Source organism: Sminthopsis crassicaudata, chromosome 1 (genome assembly GCF_048593235.1).
Source record: "Sminthopsis crassicaudata isolate SCR6 chromosome 1, ASM4859323v1, whole genome shotgun sequence".
NCBI lineage: Eukaryota > Metazoa > Chordata > Mammalia > Dasyuromorphia > Dasyuridae > Sminthopsis > Sminthopsis crassicaudata.
In genome coordinates this window covers 168,483,283-168,504,014 of record NC_133617.1, presented here as the reverse complement: position 1 = coordinate 168,504,014, position 20,732 = coordinate 168,483,283, and the positions used below count along the sequence as shown (strand labels likewise).

The 20,732-nt window shown below is 33.2% G+C and overlaps 1 protein-coding gene across 1 annotated transcript in view; it reads right to left on the bottom strand.

Annotated features, from left to right (window-relative positions):
- Window positions 1–20,732, bottom strand: part of BMP6 (bone morphogenetic protein 6) — a 196,767-nt gene that overhangs the window by 14,805 nt on the left and 161,230 nt on the right. The window contains exons 3-4 of the mRNA XM_074271188.1: window positions 5,818–5,966; window positions 4,381–4,578 (exon numbers count right to left, since the gene is read on the bottom strand). Of these exons, the coding sequence (XP_074127289.1) occupies window positions 4,381–4,578; window positions 5,818–5,966 (347 nt within the window). The remainder of the gene's footprint in view (window positions 1–4,380; window positions 4,579–5,817; window positions 5,967–20,732) is intronic.

Here is a 20,732-nt window from a genome sequence, read left to right as displayed (position 1 = left end):
TAGCTTCCAATCTCAACTATATTGCTAATATATATAACCACTGGCAATCCATATCAACTCTTCGGAGCTCTTTTCCCTTATCTGAAAATAAGAATGTTGGGCTTAAATAATCTCTAAGATGCTATTCACTTCAAAGTATTACAATTCTGTAGAATTATTGTGGATTGTGAAACTAAAAAAGTATAGAAGAAATTTCCATATTGTGTCATTCATTGGAAGACTTTTGTCTGTGGATAGATGGCTTCTATCATCCAAATATCTCAGTGATTTAAGGAGTACCCTTCCTACTATACAGGAAAAGGGTCTTTTCATAGACAGCTTCTGCTGACAAACTGTAGCCATTGCAAAGGCTCTTGACAAAAAGATTTTTGAGTATAATTATAAAAAGGAAAATTCAAGAAATAAAAGGTTGGACGAAAAGTTAAGGAAATAATTCCAATGCTTATATTTTATTTTTAATAAATAAAAAAATTAATATTCACAATCAATTTGTAAACCCATCAAATTTAATTTAAGCTAGAGAAATTATAAAACATTAAAACTAGGTCATAAAATTAAAATCAAAGTGTCAAGAACAGCATGTTTTCATAATGAAAAATTGGGGGGAGGAGTAGGAAGACTGGGAGGGGACTAAAGCAAGTAAAATTTTTATCTGTAAAAAAGGTAGCAAACATGTCAGCGGTTGTTTCAGTCTCTGACATCCTTCTAGTCAGCTCTAGTTAGCAATAAAGTTGCCCAAAATTTATTTGAATGAACTCTAGTTGAGCAGCTATTGACTTCCTAATATGTTGCAACAGTCAGTCAGCGAGCATTTATTAAGTACCCACTGTGTGCACTAGGAATACAAAGAAATGCAAAAGGCAATCCCTGCTCTTGAGGAACTTATGGTCTATAGGGGGAGACAATATAGAAATAACTATGTACAAACAAGATATATGTAGGTTAAATTGGAAATAATCAACAGAAGAAAAGCATTAAGGGACACTAGAAAAGATCCACTTCTAGCAGAAAACAGCAACATTTTAAAGCTTATTTAACAGATTTGTTCTGAAGAAAAAGCAAAAACATTTCTCCTTTCTCTTATTCCAACCCTGACTGCTCCAATGTCAAACACAGGAACACCCATGCTGTGCAATCCTTCCAAAGTATGCCAGGATAACAACAAACAAAATGTTACATCCCATCAGTCTGCAGAACCTCAAGTCCCAACTTAAGGTATTGATAAAAACAAATGATGAATTAAGTTAGACCCTATCAGCAAAGAAGCTTCTCTCAAAAGAAATAGGATACTTTGAGAAATTCTATTAACTCTTTAAGGTCATTGAAATATCAGTTAAAAATAACAAAAGAAACAACTAAAAAATCTGGAAGTGCTAATGCAATATTTTACTTTCTCCCATGAAAGTGGATACAAACAAGAGGAGAGAAAATCTCTTCATCTCTCATTCCTATACTACTTAATTACAAGAGATTACTCAGCAAAAAAATCTTAAGTGAAAATTAATGACATGGAGGTAATCCTATTCTAGAAAGCATGAGTTAAGATCAGAAAGCCAAGTTGGAATCTTGAGTCACCATCCCAACCTATCAGTGGCACTGGAAACCCTAGAAATATCCTAAGACTGAGTGGAGCGGTTTCTACTCTGTGGCCTGTGTTGATTAGTTTTTGTATACTGAGTGTTTGTGAATTTAATGAGCCTGCTTCTAGAAGTAACTGAAGATATGGAATTGGAAGTGGGAAGGACGACAGATAAATAAGATGGGGAAGAGGGAAGTTTGCTCTCCACTTTAGAGTATGCTTAGGTATCCTGTGATGGTTTTCCTTATCAATGTGGTGAAAAAACAGACAAGTTGCCTGCTGAGATAAGCCTAAATATGCCTTCAAAAGGCACTGAGTGGACAAAATGAGATCTCTCTTTCCAGTCTGGCTACATTCAAATGAGGAGGAGAGAACTGATTTAAACTTCCAGGTGGGGAGACTTCTGATGAAGCCAGAGCATAAAGCTCGATTGCTGTTTCTTTCTCTTTTGTGTTTGTTCTATTCTGCCTTAGATGAAAGAGTTCTGGAAATGGAATAGACAAAACTTCTGAGCTTCAAAATGTTGAGAGCTGCCAGCAGTCCATGGTTGAAAATCTATGCTAGAGTTTACTGCCATCATATCCCCAGGAAGTGACCTGTGGTACCAAGCCCAGTAATAAATGGACCCAGCAGGTGGCATGCCATTTACTAGAGTGACTTTGTCCTTCAACTATGCCATAATTGGAAGTGAAGTTGTTGGGGTGAATGATATAGGGCAGGTGTTTTATATTTCTATTCTTGCTATATCTTCTCAGTAAATATCCTTTTGTAAAATCTAATTGATATTGTTAAATGATAGCAATGAAATAAGGGAAACTAACTATAAGTGGATATTGATATTGGTATAAACACAATGGAATGGAAACTTGAGCTGATGGTATTAGAAAAACTTAACAAATAGGCACAATAATGCATTGTTAGTGGAACTATAAGTTTATACAATTTTTTGAAAAGTAATTTTGGAATTATGCAAAAAAGTGGCTAAAACATAAATATCCTTTAATTCAGAGATTTCAGTATTAGCTGTATACCCCATGGAAGTTGTTGATAGAAAGAAAGGTCCCATGTAAAACAAAATATTTATAGCAGTGCTTTGTGGTAGAAGAAAAATGAAAACAAAGTAGATGCCTATCAGTGGAAGAATGACTAAACAAATGGTAGTACATGAATGTAATGGAATATTGCTATACTGTAAGAAATGACAAGTATGATGAATATAGGGAAATAGGTTTACATTAACTGATGAAAAATAAAGCAAAGCCAAGAAAGCAATATACACATTGTTGACAACAATGTAAATAGAAAGACCAGTAAACATAAAACAATAGAAAATGAATGTTACAAAATTATGAAGGACAAATGACCCCAAAAAACAGGTAAAAAAAAATGCTTTCTTCTCCTACTTTGCTATGTGTGTGTATGTACATGGGGGTAGGGGTAGGAGACATGGAATATTAAATGTCATGTCACATTTTTCATATTTACTGATTGCTTTTTTAAAACCTTCCTTTATTTAAGTAAATGATACAGGAGGAAATTGAGGGTATATGAAATTTAAAAACCACAATAAAATGATTTTAAAAATTTTAAGACACTCTAATCCATCAGGAATATCCTTATAATTCTGAAAACAAGATCCACATATCATAGACTATTAGAGATTAAAGGAATCATAGCATCACAAAATTAGAAACTGAAATAGATAAGGAAACTAAGACCCAGAGAAGAAGTAACATTTTAAGTCTGTGCTCAAAGTTATTAACTGAATTGATATATGCTTACAAATAAGATAAACATACTATTTCCAGGCACTATCTTACTGTTTAGTCTCTTTTACAAAGGAGAACATACCAACAAGTAAGGTGTTAACAACTTGAGAAATAGAGATTTTTATAAATTATAAGATAATTGCTCACTATAGAAGAGTGATAATTCTAGGTTCTTGGAGTCTATAACAGCTGAATTTATACTTTAGTATTTCCTACTAAATTGGAAGATTAGATTATACGCATGGATCTAATGAAGAATATCTTCCATATGACCTACATTTTGAGAGGTTCATTACCAGGCTATCTGAAGAGTAGCCACATCAAATCTCAAAAACCATTCACTAAGTTACAGAGAATTTACAGCCTTGTATTGGTGGTAGGAATACTACACTAATGAAATAAAAGATCCTTGAAATGTCAACATTAAAGAATAGCATTATGGAACTAGAATGAAATCCTTGTGAAATTCTATAATTTGGGATCTCTCTCCTAAAGGGAAGAGATGCTGGGAAAACCTATCAAAGTGAAAAACATTCAGCTATAGATGATTTACAAAGACTTCTCCAACATTCAGGAACTCCCAAAATTCTATCCCTTAGTCTTGATATTGAATATAACTTATTTGTATTAAATCAGGTATTTTTAAGCTGAGTCTATAAACTTAGATTTTTTAAAAAAGATATACATATACTTTATCATTATATTTTAAATTTTTTTATTTTCTTTGTAATACTATATATTTTATTTTATGCACTTAAAATATTCTGAGGATTTCATAGTGTCAAAAGTGTTCAAGATACAAAAAAAAAGGTTAAAAAATCCTTGTTACTAGAATCTAGTGACAAGGTTCTTGATTTTTAAAAACTGTTAGCTACAGTCAATGCATAAAATCTTACCCCATCATTTGTGGAAGCTGTATAGCATTGAAATCTCTTAATAATTAAGCATATCACACTAATACAAAAAAAAAAAAAATTAAGAAAAGAAAGCCAAATTGGAATCTTGAGAGAAAAAGTCACTATCTAGACCTACCAGTGGCACTGGAGACCCTGGAAACATCCTGTGACTGAGTGGAGCGGTTTCTACTCTGTTGCCTGCGTCGATTAGTTGCTGATCTTGTGGTGCGGACATGAACTTCACTCACTTTGAAGAATGCTACCATAAAGGGCTGTTTGTCATAAGGGCCATCTCTGCCCACCAGACCAGCAGCTCTTGGATTGACATTAAGACCTTTGAAGGAAGAAAAACAAATACATTTTTTTAACTTGTTCCTCTGAGTAAAATTATTCTTACAGTTACACAATTTTCTCCCCTTCCCCTTTCTGCCCTTTATCCTGACTTGCCACCCATGTTCCAAAAAAGCAGGATATTTAGTATTAATTCAACTGGATACCTTTAAAATGGATAATTGCAACAAATGAAACAATTTAACTTTCTAACATTTCTTTAGCCCAAGTAATAGTGGTGGTAGTATAGTATGTAGAACAACACTCTTGAAATCAGGACTCTGGGTTCACACTACCACTGATTAATAAAATTGATGTCACTGTGGGCAAATTACACAGATAATATGAAAAAGTGGTGGGATTTATTGTAATTTCTGGGCTAGCTCTCTGGAGGATCTCAGGTCCAGCCTTAATCTTAGTGGAGGAGTGCAGGAGGCAGGAGAGCAACCAGGAGGATGGTCAAAAATTTCCAGTTCTCTCAGCCCTTAAATACCTTGGTATGATTACATCATTACAGTACCCTATGTATGGGTGAACTAGAGAACCATTACATCACCATGCTAAGTACTAAGTATATATGTGAACTAGAGAACCATCATCTCAATCTCCTGAGTTAACACCTTGTTGTAAGTATGCTTGTTTCAAGCATACTTCTCCAGATTTCAACCCTCTACAATTTATTGCTTTTTGAGCCTTAGTTTTCTAAACAATAAAATTAAGGAGTCAGATCATATGGCTTCTAAGATTCTCTGTACTACTAATAAATATAATCCTGTGAATTCTAAAGATTTTTCTCTTACCAGTCATATCATCTTCTTTCTTTTTATTATTCTATCCTACCTAAAGTGATAGTTACTTACCACAAAGCCCTAATAATAAGTGCTTAAGTATCTATGAAAGTTTAGAGAGGGAGAAAAGACTCTCCTGGAGAACATCCCAATTTTGCTTGGGAGTCCAGAATCAAATTTTATTCTTTTCTGAATCCTGTACCTCCTCTATTCTATTCTTTTTATCTCTTTTTCTGCTTTAAAATCTGTCTTGCCCAAGCTCAGCCTAATTGGTGAATGTAATCTGATCTATGATACTTAAAGCAGAGGTACTTTATAAAATGGGATAAATATGGGAATAGCAGCCTTGATTATTGACTGAAAACAATATTGTTACAACCAACCCTTTACCCTTTACCCTTTAAGTGTCAAAGACCACAAGTTTACTGTTTAATCAATGCTGTGCTACAACCTACCATCTCTGGTCACCACACTCAACTGGAGTCCCATGTTATGTTGTGGCGTCATCACCCACAGATTACTGGTAGCAGTAATGTCAAATTCTAACCATCCTTCTTCTGAGGCCCATACTACTCTGGTATCCAGCAAAAACAGGTCCGAATCTCTGTTAAGAAATAGTCACCAGTTAAGTTTTATGGTATATCTTTAATGAATGCTATTCTTTGCTATATTGCTGTCACAATAGAAGACACCAAAACCAAAAATAATTTGGAGAAGTTAAAAAAATGTAACTTTAAATAGATCTAATAAACTATGGGAAATATGAGTAACAATGGCTACACTTAGCATCACAAGTTAGTTTGGTCTTATTTCCCTACCATCCTTATCCCTTCCCTTCCCACACCCTTTAGATCATAGCAGTGATATCTTTCAACTCTAAAGAATTTCATTTTTCCTGTACTTAAGTGGGTCATTGTACTCCACCTAAAGTCATGATATCATTGCTTCCTTTGTAATGTAGCTAATGAAAATTAAAACTAGAAAAAAAAAAAAAAAAAAAGAGAGAGATAGAATCCAGGATTAGTATAGAATGTGCCCTAAAGCTTTTATTGCCTTTGTTTAATAGGAATTGAAAAACTCTTATGCCCTATAGGGTGTGTAGCAGGGAGGAACCCTATCTAATTCCTGGATGATTATTGATTCTTTTATTTTAATAAAAGCCTTTCAATGGCCTAAAATAATGTTTGAGTCAGACACCTTTTTTATAAAACAACATGATTTTTGGTCTGTGCTTAGGATATCTTGAGATTTATCCAAATACAGCCATGTCCAGGACTCACTAAGCACGCTGAGTTTCTGGATTGCAATCTTGCTAACAATTTCTTGGAGCCTACTCCTTTCCCTGGGCTACATAGGAAACATTTCTTTAGCAGTCAACAAATATAAAAATCCATAAAATGGCAAAAATATTTTGAAAAGGGACTCAGTAACTTTTGAAATAGGATGTTTTTGTTTGCCATCCATGGGACCATGTTAGAATGGTATCAGAAGATTGGTGATATTCCAAGTTTTCCCAACCTACACAGAATTTTAATTCTATGTTTCTGTGGCTATGGCACAAAAACCAAGGGAAGTGGGTTAGCAGAAACTCATCTGATGGATTTCCATATTTTTAAGGACAAGAATTTTTTTTAATTACAAAGCTTTAAATTAACACATAATAGACTCATTTATACTATCACTATAAATGTTTTACTGAAATAATTGCTACCTTGCAGGAATAGAAACTTGCTTAAATTTAATAGTGTATGCATGTGAGAAAGGCATACATACATATACACATTTATATGTGTATCTATATGTATATATATATATATACATGTATATGTATACAGATACATAGATATACAGATATGTGGGAGGTAGAAGAGTGTATTATGATTTTTGTTAAGATCCAATCCACAACAATGGACAGAACTAAGTCATTGGTCTTTCAAAATTCTTACAAGTGGGCAGAAATATATAGTTGTTATTTAATCATTTGAATTATGTTTGACTTTTCATGACCCCATTTGGGATTTTCTTGGCAAAAATACTGGAGTGATTTTCCATATCCTTCATCAAGTCAATTTTCAGATGAGGAAACAGAGGCAAACAGGGTGACTTGCTCATGGTTATCCAGTTAGTAAGTATCTGAAGCCAAAATTGAACTCAGATGAGTCTTGCTGAATTCAGATCTATGCTCTATCTACTATGCCAGGGCTTCTTAAACTTTTTCCACTCATGTCTCCTTTTTGCCTGAGAAGTTTTTACATGACCCTGGGCTTATAAATATACACATTTATTGTTAATAAATCTTAATTTCATCACTGCTATATATGGGGTTGAGACCCACAGTTTGAGAAACTTTGTACTATGATACCTACACAATAAGATTAAAAAAACCTTCCTGTTTATATTACATATTGAAGTTTAGAGGAAACTTCCTTACTCAAGTAAGTTACTTAGTTGTAAACAATTCTTTACCACGTTGCCCTCAGGATTGCCATATTTAAAGAATTTGTGTGTGTATTTGTGTGTGTGTATATGTGTGTGTGTGTATGTATGCATGCATTGTCCTCTATGAATAATGTTCCCCATTGTTATAGTTTTGCCATATTGATTGTAGTGATAAGAGGTAACCGCAGAAAGCAACAGGAGGGAAATTTAGATGCATTTCTTTCAGGTGACAATGTGAAAAGAAAAAACCATTTAAGACAATTTTAAAAATTTAAATATATCAGGAGAGGAATATATTTGGAAAGGTAGTTGATATAAAAATAAATGCTACTGATTTAATATAATTGTTCTAGATACTTACTGTAATTCAATTTCCAGCAAGAATGCAGACATGTAAGAAAAATGGCCCAACTCTTCAAGGATACATAATAAATGGTAAAGTCAGAGGAACAGGACTTAGCTGACATCTACTAGAGTTATTCTTATGAAGATATGAATAGACAGGAGAGCTGGTAGACACAGTAGAACTTGCACTAGCTGCAAGGTCAGAGGACCTGGCTTCAGATCCCACCTCTAATACTACTCATGTGACTTTGAGCAAATCACTTCATCTCTCTAGGACTCAATTTCCTTATCAGTAAAATGATAGGATTCAACTAAATGGCATCCAACATTCTTTCCAGTTCTTGATCTATGATCCTGTGAAAAGGTCTCAGGATTCCTGAGCTCTTTAGAAAAGCATGAAAGAGGGGCAGCTAGATGGTACAGTAGATAGAGTACCACCTCAGATACTTAACACTTATTAGCTGTATGACTCTGGGTAAGTCTGCCTCAAAAAAAAAAAAAAAAAAAATGAAAGAAAAAAAAAGAAAGCATGGAGGCATAGTATGCTTATTCTATCTGACCAATATTGATGATCATTTTTGTTAATTACAGTGAAGTGTCTTATTTGTCAATTAAATTATATAAAACACTTCAAAGAATAGTGCAAGTTTATATGCTAAAGGACTTATGGTATGGTTTCAGGTAATATAGTCGAGATCATGAGACCAAGAAAAGTGCATAAGTATAGCTAATAGAAATGGCCAAAAAAAACTTAAGAAAGTGGGGTCCAAGGGAAAAAATATGAAGCTGTTTTCAGGAAAGAAGGTAGGGAGCTAAGAGTGAGAGAGGTATACCAGAAGATAGTGAGGGGAGAAGAAGATGGTCAAGATTAGAGGGGGAGAAAATGAAAGCAAAGTTATAAGTCAACTTGAATGGTAAAGTCTTAATGAGGAAGGTGAAGTTAATTCCCAATGGAAGAAGATATTAAATCCACAGAAGAAAAAAGCACAATTAAGTTGCTTAATATTAGGGGAAAGCAGAATGATCTAGTGGAAAGAGTATAATGCTAAGAATCAGGGGAGTTGGATTCTTATTTTGCTAATGCTACTAAATAGAGATATTGGTCTTGGGCAAGTTATTTAACCCATTGATGTCTCTTCTGTAAATCAGAAAATTAATACCTCCCCCACCTACTTTGTAAAATTTTTAGAAAGTAACTATGTGACAACTATGCAAATATATATCATGAGTGTTATAATTAGAGACATGAAAAAAGAGAGAATGTAGAGAGTTTGCAGTGAATGATGAATGGATTTTCTAAATACTAAATAGTATGTTATAATACAAGCAGGAAATCTAAAGGGAACACTTTGAGGATAAAGAAAATGAATCAAAGTCACAGCTAGCAAGGGCTGATTGTGGAGCACCATTGTATACAGGCATCATAAACTCCACTAACTAAAGGAAAAATTAGGAACAATGGAAAAGACACCCAAAGTTAATAGGTTAGAAATCATGAACAGGAGATGTAAAAGTTCGATGTAATTCAACATTTATTAAGAGCTTACTGTGTACAAAGAAGACATTGTGCTAGGTATTGCCTATACAGAGACAAAGCAAATTATTTCTGAACTCAAGGATTTTACATTTTACTTAGAGGAAGCAATTTGGCACGCAAATAAGTCAACTCCCACTAATTTGTGGAGGAGAGGCCATTAACAATGGCAGGGGTATTAGGAAAGGTTTCACAGAGGAAATGGCATTTCAGAATATCATAAAAATGAAAGTCAGTGCTAGTATATGTAGAGATACATAAAAACAAAGACAAACTATAAGTGCCTATGTATGCTCATTTGTAGATGACTTGATGTTCATTATATGAAGCCTAAGAGCATTGCAAAGACTCCAAAATAAGATATACAATCACTCAAAAGAGTCAGCTCAACATCAACTTGGAAAAAAACAAAGGAATTAAGAATGCCTATAATCTAGCCTGTGGCATGAAGTTCAATGGGCAGTCTCTAGAACTTTTCAATCTGTTTAAACACTGAGAATGGACAATTAGTGGGGAATTTAACAGGAAAGTGAGAAAAACTTGGTTTGCATTCAAGAAATATTGTTTTGTTTTTAATAATTCCAAACTTCTCCCTAGAACAAAAGCCCCTGTTTAGAATGTAAATGTTTGCCTGCTGGAGCTATATGGTTGGAAATCATAGAACATCACAAACTAATGAATCTAAGTTGCAGGTAACTCAAAGGTCAAAGAAAAAGTTCATGGGGGTACAAGTCAATCTGTCAAGAAACAATTATCAAGCTCTTACTATATATCAAGCACTGGAGATATTAAAAAAGGCATAAAGCAGTGCCTTTCTTTAAAAAGCTTATAATCTAATAGAAGAGACAATTATATACAAATAAGATATATACAGAACAAATGGGAAATAATCAACAGAGGAAAGGTACTAGAATTAAAAGGAGTTGGAGAAGGTTTCCTATAGAAGGTGGGCTTTTAGTTGAGACTTGAAAGAAGTCAGGAAATCTACAAGGAAGATAAAGATCAAGAGCTGCAGTGTGTATAGTGTGTGTGTGATTAAAGGCAAACTGAAATAACCCATTGTTACAGTTTTCTTATAATTGTTTTTCCATTGATAATTTAGAAGCTATCCTTTAATCATTTAGAAGTTATTTAGCACATATGTTAAGAACTGATACAAATTCATTGCTTTTGTTAATTTTCTCTCAAATATAGAGGTTATTCCAGTTCCTACTGAGCAATGGGATCAGAAATCAAATCCCAGTTTTCTGACTCTGTATTCATCATTTTGAGTTTTGCATTTCTGAAGAAAATCAATGTGAGTGATTTTCTGTCTTCTGTAGACTAATCTGTAGTCTATCTGTCTGTTCTGTAGATAATCTGTCTTCTATAGACTATTTGTAAGTCTATAGACTGTAGGAAAGTACAATATCCTTTTTCCTTTTGGGATTTATGAGTCAAAGGTTGTTATGAAAAAATTGGTGGAAAACCAAGATTTTGGAGAGATGGAAGCAAGACCACAGAGGGTTGCAACAAATGATCATTATTTGCAAAAGTCTATCAGAGAAGGTTGAGGCAAAGAGGTAATAAAGGAAGAATGGTGGACTTAGCCTTAGGGAGGCTTCCCATATTACTTCTAACAACAACCATAACAACAACAACAATCAATTCTAAGACCATGTTTCTCTTAACCTCTCTGAACCTCTTTCCCCATCCCTAAAATAGGGATAATAATATCCATACTACCTATCTTAGGGTTAATGTGAGAATCAAATTAGATAATACATGTGATTCACTATATAAATGTCACCTATTAATATATTTCCCAATCCAGATTTACTTATTTTGACTCAAAGAAGCATTTCTATTAACCTGGTGAGAACAGACAACTTACCCAGCCAGACTAAAGGCTTCATTTTAATTACAGCTTAATAAGCACAGCTCTATTTCCTTTGGCTTCAAAGCTCCCACTACCTAGGTGTTTAGGGGATTGTTCTGCACCAATAATCACTCAGTGAGGTGGTAATTATTGAAGTCTTTAAATCTTTCCTTACTGACCCCATGTTCTGAAAAGACAATTGGACAAAACAGTCTAAACTGCAACCTCCAGTAAAATGCATTTGCTTTTGCATTATTTTAAGTGTAGTATAAAATAAAGTGTGTGCTCATTTATAAATATTGATTTGTCATCATCAGTCTATTTATTCATACCTCAAACAGTTATATCATACCCCAGTACACATCCTTATGATAGTACCACTGTACTCTTCCTGAGTCAGATGATATCTGGTAAATTGTGTTTAGTACCAGATACTACATTGTTTAGTTCTTGCCACCCTACAGACAAGCTAGAATTTATCCAGAGGACAATAACAAATACAGCAAAAGACTTCAAGAGCATTTCATTTGAAAAGCTGCCAAAGGAACTAGGGACATTTGGTTTAGAGGAGGAGGAGGACATGATACTTCTTCAAGTATTTGAGGAGTTATCATATGGAAAAGGGATTACACAATCTCAGAATTTCCATTGAAAGAAGCAGCCTTCTATCTAAACCAACCTGTACCTCACAAAATTCTCCACTATACCATACTTAATAAGTAATCATCTAGTCTTTGAGTAAAGGAGAGAGAAGATGTTTGAGGCAACCCAAAAGGTTCATGGAATCACAGAATATCATTGTTGAAAGGAACCACAGAGACCATCTGGTCCAACCCATCCCTAAAAAATAATTCCCCTTGTAGCATACCTAACAAATTATCATCCAGCCTTTGTTAAAAGACCTCAAGTAAGGGGAAACTCATGACCTCTTGAGGCAGACTGTTCTATTTTAGGATAGCTCTGATTGTTAAATTTTCAATTATATCCAACCAAAATTTGCATCTTTGCCAATTCCTTCTATTGTTCCTAGTTCTGTTTTGTGAATCCAAACATAACAAGCCAAATCCTTTACAGAGCTTTCAATTATTTGAAAACTTCTATCATGTACCTCCTTAATATTCTTTTCTCCATGCTAAACATTCCTGGTTTCTTCAAATGATGTTTTTGTGGCATCGTGGTTGCCATCTTCTGAATACTTTCCACATATTATTTCTTTCTTTAAATGTAGATCTCAGAATTGCCACTGCATTCCCAATGTTGCCTGAGCAGGGCAGAGTTTAGTGGAAATGGTGCTTTATTATTTTTGGTTGCTAAGCCCTTCTTGTCAGAATTCTCTTGATTTTCTTCAGATGAACTTTTACTCAGTCACACTTGGCCTTGTTTTATACTTGTGATATCAATATTTGTTTACATCACATGTAAAATTTAACATTTATCCCTACTGAATTTTACCTATTCAATTTAGCCCAGTTTTATAGCCTGACAAGATCTTTCTAGATATCAATTCTCTCTCCCAGTATATTTTCTATTCTGTCCAGTCCTGTAAATTTGAAAAGTACATTGCTTATGTTTTTATCTGTCACAGAATATTAAATATCACAAGAACAATCACAGATTTCCTGAGACACTCCACTGTAGTAATTTTTATAAGTTTATATCAAATGATTCATGACAAATTTTAGGTCCTGGCCATTTGACCACTTCCAAATCCTCCTAATTATGTATCACACATATGTTGAGAGTTAATGATGGAAGAAGGCATAGCTGCTTAATCCTTTTTTTCTGCTTTCTCTGACAATGAAAATGAAATTTAAACTGAGAAATGTAGGATAAAAGAAGTAAAACAATGGTAGGAAGAGAGATTTTATCAAACACTTTGCTAAAATCTAGGGAAACTTTATCTGTAGCATTCTCCTGTTTTATTTACAGCTTTAGTAATATTTTCAAGAAATTAATAAGTTGAATAATATTTCAATCAAATTAATAATAAATAAAAAGACTTAATATGCTATGGCCTGTTCTTACATGCTGGCTCTCTTTGATCACTATCCTTTTCTAGATTTGCCACTCAACTCTAATAATACATTCCAAACTTGCATCAAGAATTGAAGTTATATTTTTAGTCATATGAAAAGGGGCTCCAAATCATTATTGATCAGAGAAATGCAAATTAAGACAACTTTGAGATACCACTACACACCTCTCAGATTGGCTAAGATGACAAGAAAGATAATAGCAAATATTTGAGGGGATATGGGAAAACTGGAACACTTTTACATTATTGGTGGAATTATAAACAAATCCAATCATTCTGGAGAGCAATTTGGAACTATGCTCAAAAAGTTATCAAACTGTGCATACCCTTTGATCCAGCAGTGTTACTACTGGGCTTATATCCCAAAGAGATCTTAAAGAAGAGAAAGGGACCCACATGTGCAAAAATGTTTGTGGCAGTCCTTTTTGTAGTGGCTAGAAACTGGAAGATGAATGGATGTCCATCATTTGGAGAATGGTTGGGTAAATTATGGTATATGAATGTTATGGAATATTATTGTTCTGTAAGAAATGAGCAGCAGGAGGAATACAGAGAGGCTTGGAGAGACTTACATCAACTGATGCTGAGTGAAATGAGCAGAACCAGGAGATCATTATATACTTCAACAACAAAATTATACAATGATCAATTTTTCTGGCTGTGGCCCTCTTCAACAATGAGATGATTCAAACGCATTCCAATTGTTTAGTAATGAAGAGACTCAGGTACATCCAGAGAGAGAACTATGGGAAATGAGTGTGGACCACAACATAGCATTTCCACGTTTTCTATTATTGTTTGCTTGCATTTTTGTTTTCCTTCTCAGGTTTTTTTCTTTCTTTCTAAATTCAAATTTTTCTTGTGCAGCAAGATTATTGTATAAATATGTATACATATATTGGATTCAATATACACTTTAACATATTTAACATATAGTGGACTACCTGCCACATAGGGGAGAGGGTAGGGGGAAAGAGGAGAAAAGTTGGAACAGAAGGTTTTGCAAGGGTCAATGTTGAAAAATTACCCATGCATACATTTTGTAAATAAAAAGCTATAATAATAATAAAAATGTTTTTTAAAAAAGAATTGAAGTTATGTTCATTGGCCTATTGTTTGAAAATTCTCCTCCTCCTCCTTCTTTTTTCTTCTTTTTCTTCCCTAAGATATTTGTTTTTTCTCTCCTCTATGACCTCCCCTTCCTTATATAAGCCATGTTACAAAAATAAGTTAAAATGAAAACTAAGAAACATAAAGTTAAAACGTATGCTTCTATCTGCACTCAGTCCATCAGTTCTCTTTCTGGAAATAAGTAGCATGTTTTATTCTATGATCTTTAAAAGACCAGTGATAGTTTCTTCTAACCACATCTACATTTTTTCCATACTCTGGGATACAGTTCATCACTAGTCAAATGACTTGAACTCATCTGGAGCAATCAGGTATTCTTTTATGATCTCTACTTATAAGTATAAATTCCTTATTAGTCATTTTGTCCTATATTTCTAGTCCAAAGATCATTCTCATTAGCAGAGAAAGCAGAAAATAAGGATTGAGCAGCTATATCTTTCTTCCATCATTAACTCTCAGCATTCAAACTATGAAGTGGTTCTTCACTTATCCTTCTTTCCCTACTAAACCTTAAAAAAATCTTTTTGTTACAATTAGTTTTTTTTTAAGTCACAATTCATCTTAAGCATTAGTAATCCCGACACCATTCTTAATGAATATGAAAGCATGACAAAATTCTGTATTATCTGTTCCCATAATCCACCTGTAAAGGTCTTTTAAAAATCTAAATTATTCAATGACTTCTCTGTGTAGTCACATCTGTCTCTTTGGATAACACCTCAAGTTTCATCTCACCATAATTCTTTTTTCTTGTGTTCCTAGAATTTCATTCCTGAAAGTTTCTCATAACATTCTGGGTTCATATTATATGTATTAAATATAAGTCTGCAAAGACAAGCTAGAATCAGACTATGAAAGATTTTAAATGTCAAACACAGGAGCTGCATTTTATCCAAGAATAGATATTCTCACATACAAAGCCTAGAATACAGGACTAAATAAATGCTTATTTCCACTGGATTTGTTGCTAAGTTAAAAAATGAAAAGCCAAAAGAAAGAGAATCAATTATCAATAATGACTCTAATCCACCTCTTCCCCCCATTCTTTCCCTAGGATCTTTGTGCAAAACCTGGTTTGTTTTTTATAGAAAACAATTTATACAGATTCTTCTACTTTTGAAGATGATTTCTCTACCATTGAGGAATGAAGTTATCATTAAGGCAAATTAGGAAATTATTAGTTTCTCTGCTTTTGGCAGAGAAAGTTACAGATGTGTAAATAATTGAAGTCCCCCATAAAAACTACATGTTGTCTGGGCCAGGATTATGATCTGTTTCATTATATATTCATTATATTCTGGTGAGACTACAACTTTTTTCTTCTTCATAAGTTTTTATCCAACTAACATCTACTGTGTTTTGCTTGTCTTTGGTTCCTGGATTTCCTCACATGAGATTCAATAAATTCTCCCCTTCATGAACCATGGCTATTAAACCATCCATCCTTCATATATATAAGATCAACTAGCTAATACAATATAAGCTCTAGCTAATCTATAGATATCTGTAAAAAGGAATACCAAATAAGACAGAAATATAAAGTAGTCCTGCCATAATTTTAAAAGAAAGAAGAGACAAAAAGAAACTGGAAGAATACTGAAGATTCCCTAGCCAAGCTAATAATCTTCAAGACTCATCACAGAACTCCAGCTTGCCCAAGGAGGTCATTTAGTCTCTATGCTGGTTACTGGGACTATGCTCAGAGGACGCAGGAGACTGATATCATTTTCCTTCTGCTATATGCCTATAAACTATGGGATCATTTCTCATTCTTCTGTAAGTCTGTCCCCACCTCTTCATCACTAGAAGTTTCAATTCCATTTTCCCATCTGGGGCAATATTGAAAATTACATAAATTTGTATGTGGGTGTATAGGATATATTTTTTATTTTGATTCTATTAATTTCATTTCTCTATGAACTATTTTTTGCTATTGTATTCATATTTCGTGTATGGTCTGGCAATAGATGTCAGGATAGGAATATAAGCTAAGAGCTATATAATTAATGACCCCAAATAAGATACACAAAATCTAGAGCAGAGTGGGAAGCAGCAGAGACATGTAAGATCCAAGGCCATATTTACTTCTTTCACACTGACCATTTATTGTTTTTAAGTCACATTTTCTGAGGACAAATAGAATAAATTTAATCCTTCCATGTTACTGCTCTCCAAACATTAAAAAAAAAAAAAAAAAAAAAAAAAAAAACCAGCTACCATGCTTTTCTCTCCTCTGCCCCATGTTTTCTCTTCCTAAGGGTGAATATACATAGTTCTTTAAACTGGTTCTAACATATAACACATTTTACACACTGCCATATCTTTCTCTGAATGTTACAAAGTTTATCAGAGTACTTCCTGAGTTATCATAACCGAATACAATATTTCAGACATTACCTAAAGAGAGCAGAGGGTCAAGGGGTAGTTTAAACTTGTTTTGTCTAGTCCCAGAGGCCTGGAACAGTATGGGGAAATTGAAGAAGAGTAAGATTTTAGCTAAATATAAAAGAAAAAAAAAACTTTCTAACAATTAGAGATACTCAAAATGAAATGAGCTACCCTGGGAAGCAGTTATAAACAGTTACTTTTCAATAGATGTCTTCAAATGATAGGTAGATAATTAAGCATATTATAAGAGATTAAGCATATTATAGAGAATTCTAATAATGCTATTCTAATGCACATTCCAATAGACTTGTGATGGAGAGAATCATCTGCATCCAGAAAGGACTATGGAGACTGAATGTGGACCACAACATATTATATATTAAAAAGCTCACCTTTTTTGTTGTTTGCTTGCTTGTTTTTTCCTTCTCATTTTTTCCCCTTTTAATCTATTCTTAAACAGAATGATAAATGTGGAAATATGCTTAGAAGAATTTCACATATTTAACCTATATTGGATTAGTTGCTATCTTGGGGAGGGGGAAAAGGAAGGGAGGGAGAAACATTTGTAACACAGGGTTTTGCAGTGGTGTATGGTGAAAATTTTCCTTGCATGTATTTTGAAAAGTAAAAAGCTATTACTATAAAAAAAAAAAACCAAACTAGTATCTTCTGGGATCCCCACTATTTTAAGAGTATATGATTCTATTATAATTATAAGCCATCTTTAATAATTATTATCTTATATCCTCATACTTGTGTTGAAATATTCACTCTACCTGAGCAAATGGGTAATTTTTAGTTAAGATTGTTTTTTAATGATAGTTCAAAAATAACATTATCATCATAGATCCTTGCCTTCCACAAAGTTTGGCATTCTGCCAAGAAAAGATACACGAAAGACACAAAAAGTAACCTATTTCTGGGAATGAATAATACACAGGGCATGGTTTCCAGAAATAAAACCTATTTTCTTTTTTCTTTAAATGTTTCCCAAGTGGGAGAGCAGTTTGACAAGAAATAGTACCTTCCTGCAACCCCCTCCACCATATCCCAGGAAAAACTAGAACTATCTTTAGTATATGAAATTCTTTTTAGTAATTTAACCCTATGACTGACTACACCACCCTTACAAGGAATTGTTATACTAAACAAAAATCTTTAATACATTTTTGCAATATCCTTAAGATTGCAAGTAAATTATAAATTTATTATAAATTTAAGGAATTTATGTCATGTTGGGAATAGAAGCGCATCCAATTAAATAACATGAGTGGTGGGTAAGAATTGTTATCCTTATTTTAAGGACAAGAACATAAACAAGGAAAGATTAAATGACTTGCCTGAGTTCATGTATATAGAATGAGTAAGCCAGATAGTACAAAACAAGCTAAGGAAGGAATTATAAGGAGTCTCTGGGATTCAATCCTGTGAAAGTCAGAAATAAAAAACAAACCAAAAACCAGCTATAGCTGGACACATTCCTTAAAGATCTGACAAATGCAGAAAATTAGAAATATCACTTATGGACCATAATCTAATAAAGTTATGTTCAAGAAAAAAAATTTAAGGTAAATATTAAAAATTAATTGGACACGAAATAACTAAGTCCTAAAGAATGTACATGTCAAAGGACAAATCATAGAATTAAGACAATGATGAGACAGCAGGCTAAAATAATTGGGATATAGCCAAAGAAGCACTTAGGAGAAAATTTATATTTCTAAAAAACCTTTATTAATGAAAAAAAGAAATCAGATCAAGAATTGGACATACAACTAAGAAAACCAAGATTTCTAGTTTTTAGTTTTCTAGTTCTTCAATAAATTAAATAACCCCAAATAAACACCAAAATAAGAATTCTGGAAAACAAAGAAGAGATTAAGAAAAGTGAAAAATACTCTATTGGATTAATAAGTAAAAGTAAGATATAAAATAGATAAACCATTGCCTAACTTTATTTATGAAAAGAGAGAAAAGTGAATTACCAGTATCAAAAATGGGAAATGTGGATTCACAACTAATGATGGAAAAAGAAATTATAAAGGGCTATTTCACCCAACTATTTGCTAATGAAACTGACAACCCAAATGAAATGCATCAATATTTTAAAAAATCTCCCAGGTTATCATAATAGGAATAGGAAAAATGGACAATAGAATATTTAAATAATATTATTTTAGAAAAAGAAATTGAATAAGACAAAAGTTTATTTCTAAAGAAAAATCCCATGTCCAGATGGATTTGTAAGAAAACTCTACAAAGATTTAAAAAATAATGAATATCAATATTACATAAATTATTTGAAAAATAAGGGAAAAAAGGGTTTCTACTTAATTCCTTCTATGACATAAATGTGGTCTTCATACCTAAAAGAAGGAGAATTAAAATAGAGAAAGAAAACTATAGATAAATGTCAACAATGAAAATGTTGTTTGTATGTTCAGTTGTGTACAATTCTGTGACTTCATGGACTCACTGCACACTAGGCCCTTCTATTCTCCATTATTTCCTGAAGTCTGTTTAAGCTTATTTTCATTGCTTCCATGACATTATCTATATACTTGTGAGAGTATATATATATATATATATATATATATATATATATATATATATATATATATATATATATATATATATACATATATATATATATTTTTTTTTTTTTTTTTGCTTTCTTAAGTGGGTGTGAGGAGGAGAATGAGGTGGAATTGAATGAATATGGATCTTGAAATGAAATGAAATTCTCTTTTTAAAAAGGATCAATCCTACTTTCCATCCACCATTAAGTATCATCTCTAGTGAAAATTTTGTTCCAATGGGCCAATGTCATCCCTTTCCAGTAATTTGAGACAACACATTATCATGGAGTTTGCATGAGTGCACATTGTAATAACTGCTCTGCATCTTAAAATTCCAAGTCATAAAATCTAATGATAAATATCCTTTTGTAACAGCTGCATGGGAAATAGCAGCTGACCCGTTTCACATGTATGTCATTACCTGAGCCAAATTATAGGACACTCAACTTTCATGAGGAAATATTTTGGAAAGTTCCAAAAATGAATAAATTCCTAAATCCTATACTCTTATAAAAAGCAATAGCAGCTCATAATTACATAGAAATTTAAGCTATACAAAGTCTTAAAAGAACATTGGGTTAAGAACCAGAGGATCCAAGCAGGACGAATACAGAGAGGCTTGGAGAGATTTACATGAACTGATATTGAGTGAAATGAACAGAACCAGAAGATCGCTGTACACTTCAGCAACAATACTGTATGAAGATGTATTCTGATGGAAGTGGATATCTTCAACATAAAGAAGATCCAACTCACTTCCAGTTGATCAGTGATGGAGAGAAACAACTACACCCAGAGAAGGAACACTGGGAAGTGAATGTAAATTGTTAGCACTACTGTCTATCTACCCAGGTTACTTATACCTTCGGAATCTAATACTTAACATGCAACAAAAAAATTGGATTTACACATATATATTGTATCTAGGTTATACTGTAACACATGTAAAATGTATGGGATTGCCTGTCATCTAGGGGAGGGAGTAGAGGGGAAAATTTGGAAAGATGAATACAAGGGATAATGTTATAAAAAAAATTGCTCATGCATGTATACTGTCAAAA